This window comes from Melozone crissalis, unplaced genomic scaffold (genome assembly GCF_028551555.1).
Source record: "Melozone crissalis strain CALT ecotype California unplaced genomic scaffold, PUWL_Pcris_2 ptg000035l_1, whole genome shotgun sequence".
Taxonomy (NCBI): Eukaryota; Metazoa; Chordata; class Aves; order Passeriformes; family Passerellidae; genus Melozone; species Melozone crissalis.
In genome coordinates this window covers 6604809-6617974 of record NW_026535813.1, presented here as the reverse complement: position 1 = coordinate 6617974, position 13166 = coordinate 6604809, and the positions used below count along the sequence as shown (strand labels likewise).

Here is a 13166-nt window from a genome sequence, read left to right as displayed (position 1 = left end):
CTCTCTTTCTCTTCTGGCCTGAGAGCAGGTAACAAGGCTGGCCCGGCCACCCTGTCTTGGCCGGGCCAGTCTGGCTGGCTCTGCCGTGGGGCCGGGCCCCATCAGCTGCCAGGCAGGGGGAGGGGAGGCCATGGGGTCAAGGCCGAGCCAGGCCACAGCTGCAGCTTCTAACATCTTGCCACTACTAAGCCCTGCCCCATCGGCAGCCCAGGCCAAGCCGGGGTCCGCAGGGCCCTGGGAGCAGCCCTGGGTTGGGCCAGCTTGGCCAAGATTCTGCTGCTGTTGAGGTTCATCCGCAACTGCCGGGCATGGGGAGGGGAAGCCATCGGCCTCCGGCATTCTGCTGCTGTGTTCTAGCCTGGCTACTGAGATCCTAGCACCCCCCCCCAGCGCAGCCGCCGAAGAAATCCTCTACCATAAACAGCTCCACCACCGCCTGGCAGAAATCACAATCACGTGACCATCTGCAGGCCTGGATCAGCTATTAACTCTTTCAGTGCACCGATAAAACTTTCAGACCTTCAATCTTCCCTCGGGTGAGAGAAAAGGACGGAGTGAGAACAAGTAGAGGAACAACATGAATAAATGAAGGTCAGTCAAGAGTCAAGTCCCAGATGGGAAGGATGAGGAGATGCTTTGACCTTGGGGCTGAAATCCTCTTGTAAAGCTGTGGAGAAGAATGTAATTGATACATCAGATTTTTTTTTCCTGTAACTCATGAAAGTATGGGGAGATTAAGTGTTCAAATTGTAGATATGAGCAAAGCTAAAGCAAGCTGAAGTTAGGTAGCTGTGATCCTTTGAGAAGTTTAGCAGAGAGTGAGAGAAGAGTGGTTAAGACTTTTTGCCCCAGGGAGAGAAGAAGACAATCTCTGTTCTCAAAGACGAAGATGATCTCAGAGATAGATAAAGAGAACCTTTGCTCTTGAACAGCTCACCTTTAAAATAGTACCCCATAAGTTGACATGGTCCATAAATGCAACTGTGGGAAAAGCTGTGAAAAATAGATGGGACTTCATGATTGCAGATTTTCTGGGCGGCTGCTATTTGTGGAAATTAAAAGCCACAAGAGAACTGTTTTCTTGTGGAGAAGTCTCCATAAATTGACAAGAGGGCCTCTTCTCCTTAAGTGAACTGAAGAAAGACTATTCTAGAAGTGATAAACTGACTGAATTGTTTCTCTGTATTGTTAGTGGGAAAGAAAAGGGTGTAGGGGAGAAGTGTTCTAAAGGTTTTATTCTGATTCTTATTATTCTTTCTTTTAGTTACTGTTAGTGAGCTTTTCTTTATACCCTTTTCAACTTTTCAGCCTACTTTGCCTTCCTCCTAATCCTATGTCACAGCAGGAAATAAGTAAGTATATTCTAGTGGGTGCACTGGCGTTTGGCCAGCGCTAGACCCACCACATTAATTGGTGCATTGGCCAGGAAAATCTCAAATTGGTGAATCAAAACCACTGTCTTGGGTTTTGTGTTGCTGAAATTGCTTCCAAGGTATTAAAGAGTCTTTTTTCCCACCCCTGCGACCGAAGAAGAAGTCGAGATTCCTCGGTTCTGGTTTTCAAGGTTGTTTATTTTCTCTTATCTAATACATTCTTTCTCTGACCCGCTGAAGTCTGTCTGGCAGGTCGGTTCATGGCACACTGACTGCCCTTGGGGCAGTGTTAGTTTTTTATACTAAAAACTACGTATACTTTATTTACAATAATTTTCCAATACCTATCACCTATGTTAGACATTCTGTCTCTACTCTAAACCAATCCAGAAGTGTCACCATCACAGCAGAAGATGGAGGACAAGAAGAAGAAGAAAGACAGGACACGCCCAGATTCCTCCATCTTGCCTCTTGAAGCCCTATTCTAAATCCCCAAAGTTCTACTTTTTCACCCCTTGACAAATTAACTATCATTCTGTTCAAACTCTTGTGGCTTGTAAATCTTCACACAAAGTTGGTAATTGTTTCCATGGGTTAAAATCGAAGGCACAGGTGTCTTTGACTCTGTGCCAAGGTCTCTGAGCCCCTTGCCAGGGTCTCGAGCCATCCAGGGCAGTCAGAGGAATGTCCTGGGTTCCGATACCACTACACCCCCCCTTTGAACTTAAAGCTACAGGACTCATGTCTGGGCATAGAGCAGATGATAAGGGATGCAGCATCATTTAGTCACCCCAGGACAGTCCCTTATTGGTGGAAAGGGATTGTTGGAACCCTTAAAGAGAGACAACTCATTTCAGAGTGTTCTCCTCTAAATTGTCTCAAACCAAGACACCTTTTATGACAAGGTCACCTATCTAGTTGACCTAGGGAAGCCAGTAGATGTGGGGTATTTTGGATTTTAGCAAAGCTTTTGATACTGTTTTTCACTGTTTGCTTCTGGAAAAAATGTCCAGCGTAAACCTAGACAAGTCCATAATAGGTTGTGTGAGCAAATAGCTGATGGGTCAGGCTTAAAGAGTTATAGTAAATGGGGTTATATCAGGCTGAAAGCCAGATACCAGCAGGGTTCCTCAGGGCTTAATTTTAGGGCCAGTGCTCTTACTTGTCTTTATAAATGATCTCGATTCAAGAACCTACTGAACATTAGGTAAGTTTGCTAATGATACTAAATTAGGAGTTGTGGACTCTCTCAAGGGTAGAGGCATTACAGAGAGATCTAGACAGGCTAGAGAGCTGTGCAATCATTAACCATATGAAATTTAACAAGAGCAAGAGCCAGATTCTCCATCTGGGATGTGGTAATCCTGGTTATACATACAAATTGGGAAACAAGAGGCAGCAGAGCAACCCCATAGAAAGAGATCTGTGGATTTGAGTAAATGGCAAGTTGAACATGAGTCAACACTGTGCCCTGGCAGCCAAAAGGGCCAACCAGTTCCTGGGGTGCATCAGGCACAGCATCCCCAGATGGTCAAGAGAGGTGACTGTTCTGCTCTAGTGTGCATTGGCATGGCCTCACCTCGAGTACTGTATGCAGTTTTATGTGCCTCAATATAAGAAGGATATAAAGCTATTAGAGAACATACAAAGGACAGGTATGAAGATGGTGAATGGTCAAGTGTGGTGGTTTTTCATGGCTTGATTTTTGGTGAGGAGGGAGGAAGCCAGCCATGGAAGGGATTTTCTGTGAGGAGCTGCTAAAAGCTTTCTCAGTGCCTGGCAAAACCAATTTCTGGCTGGCTCTGAGAAGAGGCCCACTACTAAGCCAATTAGAAAAGCTGGTAAAGCCTCTATGATAACATATTTAAAAGAGGAAAAAAACACAGGAAGCTTTTTTTCTCTTGCCTCGGAGAGGTGGTAAGGGGGCCACCAAGCCCTTTCCTGGCAGGCCTGCTGGGCCCCTTCCTGGTGGGACAGCGGGGGCCATGCCGCCGCAGGGGGGACCATCCCAGTGCTGCAAGCAGCCACGCAGTCGAGACCATGCAGCCAAGGCCAGGAGCATCCAACTCCATTCCGGTCCAGGAGCTGCCATGCAAGCCGGGACTGCGCAGCCAAGGCAGCATGGTGAGATGGCGCCATGTTCAAATAGATTTAAGCAGAAACTGTAACAGAGTATAAAGTTAAATAATAATTTGGTCATAGCTGATAGGATGGAAATATAATGTAGAGTTACCTTAGATGATTATAATGCTAAAAAACACACCCCCAGGGAAATTCATATATGTAAATGATAGTATTATGAACTGGACCAGACCACCACATGCATGTTAAGAATTTTGTTATATAAGCATGAGTGACCGGTTTCTGTATAGTTTTTTTTTTACCTTTTTGTAAAAAAGACTCTGCCTGTTTCCTAAAAGGTATGCCAACTCTGTTAGATGTCTGGCACTCTTTTCTGCACAACGGTAATAAAATCTAATATCTCGACTCAGTGTGTTGATTGGCTCCTTCACACTACGTAAATGAACCCTGCTTTAGGGACAACACAGTCAAATACAGAGATAAAATCTTAAAATAGTTTCATAGGTGCTTTCTTGGTTTCTAAATGTGAATTCTGCAAGACCAAAGACTGTAACCCTGTACATTTCTAGATGAAAATGCTTATATTATAACCCTTTAGTCATAGACTATTGACCAAATCTGAGACTAACTGGACTGAGCCACACCTAGACTTTTCTGAGTTTAGAAAGCAGGGGGATTTCACTTAAGCATGTGACTCAATAGGAGGGACCACAACCTGATGATACTATAATCCATTGCAATAAACAATAAAGTTGTTATTTAAATACTGTATCAGTAATGTTTAGATACTGTATTAGCAATAAATCTGATCATAATAATCCACATAATCACTGTGTCTTACTTCTTGAGCCTTCTCTCAACTACTTTGTGATAGGTTATGAGGAACAGTTGAGGTCACTTAGTTTTTCAGCTTTCTGACATTGACTTGGGGGGGAGGGAAGGAAGAGAAGTGGGTTGGAGATAAAGAGACCACACATCCTGATGTTCATGTGGCAAACAGAGCATTTATTCCCAAGCCCTTCCTTAAAAAGGGCATTTGAAAAGCCTGGTCTGGATATTTTCATTGATCTGATCTCCACGCCCCTTCAGGTTCTGGCCAGTGAAATGCCTGCAGCCTTGGGAGAGATGTAACTGGGCGAGGCCCCTGTTAGTCAACCCAGGGGCTGGTTAGTTTGCCTAGCACAAACCAGCTAGTATGTGGCAACACAGCTTGGAGAAGAGAAGGCTGAGGAGTGACCTCATCACAATCTAGAACTTCCTCAAGAAGGGCAGTGGAGGGGGAGGTGCTGATCTCCCCTCTCTGGTGACCAGTGATAGGACACAAGGAAATGGTATGAAACTGCATCAGAGGAAGTTCAGATTGGACAGTAACAAAAGGTTCTTTGCTGAGAGGGTGGGTGATCACTGGAACAGGCTCCCCAGGGAAGTGGTCATGGCACTCAGCCTGTCAAGAGTTCAAGGACCGTCTGGATGAGTCTTAGTCATATGGTTTAGTGTTAGGTAGCCCTGCAAGGAGCAGGGAGTTGGACTCAATCCTTATGGGCTCCTTCCAACTTGAGTTATTCGGTTATTCTACCTATATAGCTGTGGCAGGACTTCCCCCCCTACCACAGAAGAGCTTATCTATTCTGTCCATCAGCTGGGGCAATAGCTCCGGGCATTCTTCCCCCTCACATTAATTGATCGGATAACCCAGGCCAGCTTGTCTGACTAGTGAGTTGTCTCTGGTTAGTGAATTCATTATCTCTCTGGAGCCAGAGGTGGAATTTCCAGTTGTCAATAAACAACTTGCCTTGAAAATAAGATGTGGGGAGATAAGCTGGAATTTCTGACAGACAGACACTTCACTTTACAAACTATAAAAGCCACACACACTTTCACAGAAGCAGAAGTCTCCTACATACACCCTGGAAATGCGTGGGACTTCTGCCTGAAGTTTGGATGTAAATTTCACAGATACTTTCCTGGGAATTGAGGGAAAGGATTATATGAGTATTCTGTCATCAATTCGGTGGTAATTTACATTGACTCCTAATCTATACTATTTCTTTGCTAGCTGTAATATAGGTACCTTTTATCGTGCACTTTTTTTTTTTTAATCTACAAGTAGATCTTCTGTTTATCCTGTCTAGTAAGTAAGCCTGTTAAAAGTCTTATGTCTGTTTTTTCCTTTTGTCTATTCAATAAATAATTCATGTTGTCATTGGTCATTATTAAGAACTTGTGAGCGAGAGTGGTTTTGGGGTGCTGGCCACCTCAATAAAGCTGCTGCCTACTGCCAGAAACTTGGACAAAAGCAAAGGCCATTCAAAATCTCCCTTCTCATTTGTAACAATAACCCAGATGCAAATGTTTTATTGCGCTATGTATTGTATTCACACTCAACACCTTGGAGTAGTGCCTATCTTTCATCTGAAAACAACAGATGTTTTGTGTGTTACATTTTTAAAAAATATCTGACCTTCAAGCTCTTTTAGGCAAAATGAAAGTAACAGAGTTCATCAGAAGAGATAAGGCATAGATCAGGAAAACTGAATGAAAATGCTGATGAACAATAGGGCCTTAAAAGACAAGGAGACAAAAGCCAGTAATGAGATACAGTTAAAGCAGCCAAGTTAACAAAGAGATGAGCCTAAAAACCAAATAAAAACCTAGGAGAATGGACTGTATGACTAAGAAGTTTAGCATCTGTGGGTTTTAGATAACAACCAATTCAATAATCAGTGAGAGAGGATAGCCAAAACAAATAAATGTTACTCAAACATAATGTAAGCCTTTTCAAGCTAGAGCTCAAGAAAGGTTCAGTTGTTAGCTCACAGTTCTCTAAACTCTTGTATATGAAGGATAAGCAAATCCATTCCTTTGGAACATAATTACCATCATGGCTTCAATCTTACAACTTTTATCTGTCAGAAATACCTTGAGTACTTTAATGACGGTACATTGAAGCTTACAAGTCTGCAAGTACCACTAGGTCTAATGAGGGACTGAAAAAGGAAATCAGAAAAACCACATACCTTGTGTTGTTCTATTGCATCTACCCACTGTTGTCTGTGGTCTGGGTCCTGAGCTCGGAGGTACCAAACACTGTCGTTTACACTAATATCGAACCTGCATTCATCAAAGTCATGAGGCTGTGAAAGAATGTAAAAATAGCTAAAATTATCATAATGATCAACAATATCTCACACTCTAGAAATAGTGCAATTAGAAAAACTGATCAATATTGCCTTGAATTCATCCTAGATTTCAAATTTGTTTGCATGCAGCTGTCTCAAATAATGAACATAATACACTTGCATAATAAAAAATGCCAATCTTCTGAAATAGAAAAGCCAGTTTAGTACAGTTTTAACAAAATTGTCACAAAAAAGTTCCACACAAACAGTGATCAAGCATTCCAAAGGAATCCTTTAGCAAAATAACTACTGGGGACAGCCAGGAAAATATGTTTTTTTTAATTTCAAAGCAGGAAAGAGAAATTAGAGTTATTGCTATCAATATTAGTTTTCGATGGGAGAAGTACACACATCATAGCAAAAAGCACCAGGATAGAGCCATAAAAGCAGAATATATCAAAATGACAAGGAAGGCAGGAAACTAAAGGAAGCTGTGGCAACCTCTGCCTCAATTACCTTAACAAAGAGGATTGTCAGATAATTGGGAGCAACATGCAATCCCTTCGATATGACCACTCGAATGCATGTAACTTTCAGTTCATGTGTCTCAAATAGTAAAATGCCTTTAATAGCATTACAGTGAAGCTAGTAATGAAAGTACAGATGAACAAAACAAGGATCTATTTTGCCCTGTGACACTGTCAGTTCAAAGTTACTCTCTAGCAAACATCCAACACAGAAAACCTTTTTTTTCTTTCACTGAAAACTATTCTTAACAAAGCATAACACAGGTCCAGCTGAACACCTTTTTGAATTTTAATACAAAGAAATGTTACACATAGAAGCATATAGGGACATAACAGATTCTAAGATTAAGGCAAACAATGCAATCTGAAAATAAATATTGATTCCAGATGCCAAAGACAAGTCTATACCTGTTAATATCCTTTAATGCTCTGTGAATACATTAATCTTGCAGACAAGTAAAGCACTGTAGATCACTTGTGCAACACTCCACAAAAGAAAACCTATAAGCAAATCTCATTTGTTGTTTTCTGTGCAACAATTCAGTGTCCATAAGAATTATTTTCTAAGGATCTGAAAATCAGAAGCTACTTATGTATAATAGACAATGTTTCTTGTTTAAATATACTAGAGGAAGAAAACTACAACAAAAGTCAACATGCAAAAAAAAAAAAAAAAAGAGCTAGGAAGAATTCAACAAAAGTACTTGAAGCGTCACCTTTTTTTTGATAGTTTCACTTATTTGGTCAGGCATCCTAACCTAAGTTGAATCTAAATAAATTTAAATTTCCAAAAAAAAAAAAAAAACAGCAACCGACAAAGCTAGCAATAAAGCAAATCAACTGCAGCTACCAATTCCCTTAATACCTGACCATCTCAACTTAATTCAGCTTCATCCTACTCACAAAATAGCAAGGTCATCAATGTCAAGACAAAGCAGAGACATTATTTGTATTAACATGTTTCCAAACTCAGCAGAATAAAGAGATAAGTGGTGCAGCTGACAAACTCAATATCCCACACAGGAGCTTGCCATTTAATAGCTACCATAGTTATAGCACACAATATAAAACTGCTGTTGTCTCAAGCCCCACATTGGGCACCAAAAAGGACTGTGGTAGGTTGACCCTGGCTGGACACTAGGTGCTCATCAAAGCCACTCTGTGAATCCCACTCCAGAACAGGGTAAAGACAATATAATGAGACGCTTGTGAGTTGAGATAAGAGAAGGGAGAGATCATTCACCAGTTACTGTAGCAGGCAAGTTAGACTCAAGTTACGAAAATTAATTGAATTTATTACCAATTAAATCAGAGTAAGGCCAGGAGAAGTAAATCCAAATCTTAAAAACACCTTCCCCCACATCTCTCTCCTTCCCAGGCTTAACTTTATTCCTCATTCTCTACTGCCTGCCCCAGTGGTGCAGGGATAGGGGTTTCAGTCAGTTCATCAGCTGTTGTCTCTGCTGCTCCTTCCCCCTCAGGGGGAGGACTCCTCACACACTTCCCCAGCTCTAGCGTGGGATCGCACCCACAGGAGACAATCCTTCATGAACTTTTCCAATATGAGTCTTTCCCACGACCTGCAGATCTTCACAAACTACTCCAGTCTGGGTCCCTTCCACAGGGTGTGATGAATAACATAGAGAATAGAAATTTTCAATTCCCCTGATGTTGCTGGATAGAGCTTAAAGACTAACTAGCAAAAAACATAAAAGAATGTAAAAGTATGCACACAGGATGATAAACATAGCTGAAACCAGTGAAGAAACAGATCATGAGGAATATAGTGGCTTTTTGGCAAGTTATGTAACAAGAAGAAACAGCACATGCCCAAAGAAAAAGTTCAAGGAAAGGGCACCTCTAATATTGAAGCATTCAGTGAATATGACCACCAGAGACCGCTTTACATGACTCTCTAGGACTATAAAAGGACTTCCAGTAGGAGGTGCATGCATGCAAATTAGTTCTAGGAAGAGTGATGTTTATGTATTAGCTAGGTAGTATGTTGTAATGAATATGTATGATCATGCTGGAATAAATACCCTGTTGAAAATTTAACCACACATATCTCATTCAAGGAGAGATCCTTCAGTGTGTTCATCACTGATAAAGAATGCCTGCTTTCTAATGCTTCAAATTGTGTTATAAAGTTTTTCAGATTACTTTGGTATCAGGTGCAGTCCTTCAGGAACAAACTACTCTACTGTAGGTCTCCAAAGGTGCCACAAGTCCTGCCAGCAAACCTGGTCTAGCATGAGCTCTTCTCTCCATGGGTCTACAGCTCCTACCAGGAACCTGCTTCAGCATGGGCTTCCTGTGGGGTAAGAGCCTCCTTTAGAAATCCACCTGCACAGTTGTGTGGTCCTCCATGGGCTACAGGTAAAGATCTGTTTCGCCATTAACCTGCACAGGCTGCAGGGGGACAGCCTGTCTCACCATGGTCTTCACCATGAGCTGCAGGGGAATCTCTACTCCAGTACCTGAAGCACCTCCTCCCTCTCCTCCATTGACCTTGGTGTCTGCAGTTGTTCTCTAACATAATCTTACTCTGCTCTTTGCTAGATGCAAAAGCTTCTGTGCAATAACTTTTCCCTTTCTTAAATACATTATCACAGAGGTGTTACTACCATTGCTGATTGGCTCAGCCATGGCCACTAGCAGGTCCATCTTGGAGCTGGCTGGCACTGACTCCAGCAAACATAATGTAAGCTTCCAGCAGCTTTTCACAGAAACCATCCCTGTAGCCACTCCCCTGCTCCCAAAACTGCACTGCAAACCTAATGCATGGAAATAAGAAGGACCCAGGGAACTAAAGGCCAGTCAGTTTCACCTTTGTGCCCAGCAAGATCATGGAGCAGATTCTCCTGAAAACTATGCTAAGGCACATGGAAAAAAGGAGTTGACTGATGACAGTCAGCATGGCCAAGCTTTGGTAGCAGGGGAGGGGGAGGCTACAGGGGTGGCTTCTGTGAGGAGCTGTCAGAAGCTTCCTCCATGTCTGACAGAGACAATCCCTGCTAGCTCCAAAAATGGACTTGCTGCTGGTCAAGGCTGGGACAATTAGAAGCGGTGGTAACGCTTCTGTGATAACGTATTTAAAAAGAAAGGAAAAAAAAGCTATTGAGCAATTGCAATTGCAGCCAGGGAAGAGCAGGATGAGAATATGTGAAAGGAGCAACTCTGCAGACACCAAGGTCAGTGGAGAAGGAGGGAGAGGAGGTGCTCCAGGAGCCAGAGCTGGGATTCCTCTGCAGCCTGAGGTGAAGACCATGGTGAAGCAGGCTGTCCCCCTGCAGCTCATGGAGGACCACAGGGATGCAGAGATCTACCTGCAGCCTGTGGAGGAGACTGTGACCCCGTGGGAGGCCCGTGGAGAGAGGAGCCCACATTGAAGCAGCCTGTCCTTGAAGGACTGCACCCTGTGGAAGAGTGACCTACGCTGCAGCAGTTTGGGGAGGACTTGCCCATGGGATGGACTCATATTGCAGCAGTTCATGGAGATCTGTTGCTCACGAGATGGACTCATTGGAGAACTTCATGGAGAACTGTTTCCCATAGGATGGACCCCACGCTGGAGCAGGGGAAGGACTCCTCTCCCTGAGCAGCATGAGAAAAAATGGGTGGTGAACTGACTATTCCATGTCTCACTGTGCTGCTGAGATTTTGTTAGCAATTAATTAAATTAATATCTCTAATTCCAGCCTGTTTTGCCCTTGACAGCATTTGGTGAGTGATTTCTTCTGGTCCTTATCTCAACTCATGGAACCTCTGCAATTTTTTCTCCCCTGTCTAGCTGTGGAGGGGAGTGAGCGGCTTTGGTGGATGTTGTGGCTTGACACTGGCCAAAGACCAGGCACCCACAAAAGCTGGTCCCTCACCCTCCCCTGCCACAGCTGGGTAGAGGAGAGAGACAATTAACAAAAGGGTTCATGAGTTAAGGACTGAGAGAAAAACACTCCAAGGGCAAAACAGGCTCGGCTTAGAGGTACAAAGTGAATTTATTGCTAACAAAATCAGAGGAGGATAATGAGAAGTGAAATAAGCCCTTAAAAACACCTTTTCTTCCCCAAACCCCACCCTCCTTCCCACCAGTGCAGGGAGACAAGGCATAGGAGTTTTGGTCAGTTTGTCACCTGAGATTTTCCTTTGCTGCTCAGGGAGAGGGGTCTTTCCCCTGTGAGACTGTGGAGTCCCTCCCATAGGAGACAGTTCTCTGTGAACTTCTCCAGCGTGGCTCCAAATCTCATGGGTAGCAGTCCTACTGCACCTGCTGCAACATGAGTCCCTCCCACGGGCACACAGTCCTCCCAAAACTGCTGTGGCATGGGTCACAGTCCTCCAAGGACAGCCTGGAAGCAGGGGGACCTCTCTTTCCACCAGGTCTTCCACTGGACCATAGCCTCCTCGAGGCATCCACCTGCTCCATCACGCTCCATCATGAGCACCTCCCCCACAGGCTGTGGGTGCATTTCGGCATCCCCTGTGGACCTCCATGGGCTGCAGGGGGACAACCTGCTTCACCATGGTCTTCACCACAGCCTGCAGAGGAATCTCATCTCCAACGTCTGGAGTGCCTCCTCCCCCTCCTTCTTCACTGACCTTGGTGTCTCCATGTTGTTTCCCTCACATGGTCTCACCTCCTCCTCTTCTCTAACTAGAAAAAAACTCTGCCTACTTTGTTTTGATTTTCTTCTTAAATATATTATCACAGGGTGTTATCAACATATCTAATTGGCCCAGCCTTGGCCAGCAGCATGTCCATCTTCGGAGCCATCAGGGATTGGCTCTGCCAGACATGGTGGAAGCTTCTAGCAGCTTCTCACAGGAGCCACCTCTGTGGCCCCCTGCTACCAAAAACCAGGTCGTGCAACACCAATATAGTGGATACCTGGCATCTAGCCACTGTCAACCCACTACAGCTTCCCTAAGGGCAAATCAGGGAGAAGATTATTCTGGGAAGTATTGAAAAATACCTGAAGGACAAAGCAGTCTTTGGTCACAGCCAGCATGGCTTCAATGAGGGGAAAGTCCTGCTTGTCGAACCTGATTTGCTTTAATGACAGGGTAACCCACCTAGTTGATCTAGGAAAGCCAGTAGATGTAATCTTTTGGGATACTGTGCCTGAGAGTATCCTTATAGACAAAATGTCCAGCACACAACTGGATAACAGTGTTACATGATGGCTGGGCAAATGGCTCACAGGTCAGGCACAAAGAATTATAGCGAAAGCGGTGACATCAGGCTATCACCCAGCCACTAATGGGGTTCCCACAGGGGTCTAGCCTCAGCCCAGTTCTCTTGAACATCTTCATTAACGACTTGGATACAGGACTCAAAGGAATACTAAGTTTCCCAATGACACTAAATTGGGAGGAGCTGTTGGCTCCCTCAAAGGTAGGGAGGCCCTGTAGACAGACCTCAACAATTTAGACAGATGGGCAATCACCAACCAAATTACGTTTAACAAGGGCAGATGCCAGATTGTGCACCTGGGACAAGGCAAACCTGGTTGGGTGTATAGACTAAAGAATGAGCAGTTTAAGAGCAGCACTGTGGAAAGGGACATGGGGATCCTGGTTGATGGCAAGTTGAATATGAGTCAGCAGTGTGCCCTGGCAGCCAGGGGGGCCAACCATGTCCTGGGATGCATCAGACAAAGCATCGCCAGCTGATCAAGAGAGGTGATGGTCCCACTCTACTCTGCACTGGTGCAGCCTCACTTTGAGTCATGTGCAGTTTTGGGTGCCACAAGTGGCTGAGGTCACTTGGTTTGTTCAACCTGGAGAAGTGGGGACTGAGGGGAGACCTCATTATGATCTGCAACATCCTCATGAGGGGAAGCAGAGGGGCAGGTAGTGATCTCTTTTCTCTCCTGACCACTGACAGAACTCAAAGGAATGGCATGACGTTGTGTCAGGGGAGGTTTACGTTGGATATCAGGAAAAGATTCTTCACCCAGAGGGTGGTTGAGCACTGGAACAGACTCCCCAGGGAAATGGTCACAGTACCAAGCCTGACAGAGTTCAATAAGCATTTGGACAATGCACTCAGGTACATGGTATGA

The 13166-nt window shown here is 44.2% G+C and overlaps 1 protein-coding gene across 2 annotated transcripts in view; it reads right to left on the bottom strand.

The window, feature by feature from the left end:
• LOC128941413 (ceramide transfer protein-like) overlaps nucleotides 1-13166 on the bottom strand; it is a 134260-nt gene that overhangs the window by 70343 nt on the left and 50751 nt on the right. For both annotated transcript variants that reach the window (XM_054283168.1, XM_054283167.1), the window contains exon 3: nucleotides 6473-6589. In XM_054283168.1, the coding sequence (XP_054139143.1) occupies nucleotides 6473-6589 (117 nt within the window). The remainder of the gene's footprint in view (nucleotides 1-6472; nucleotides 6590-13166) is intronic.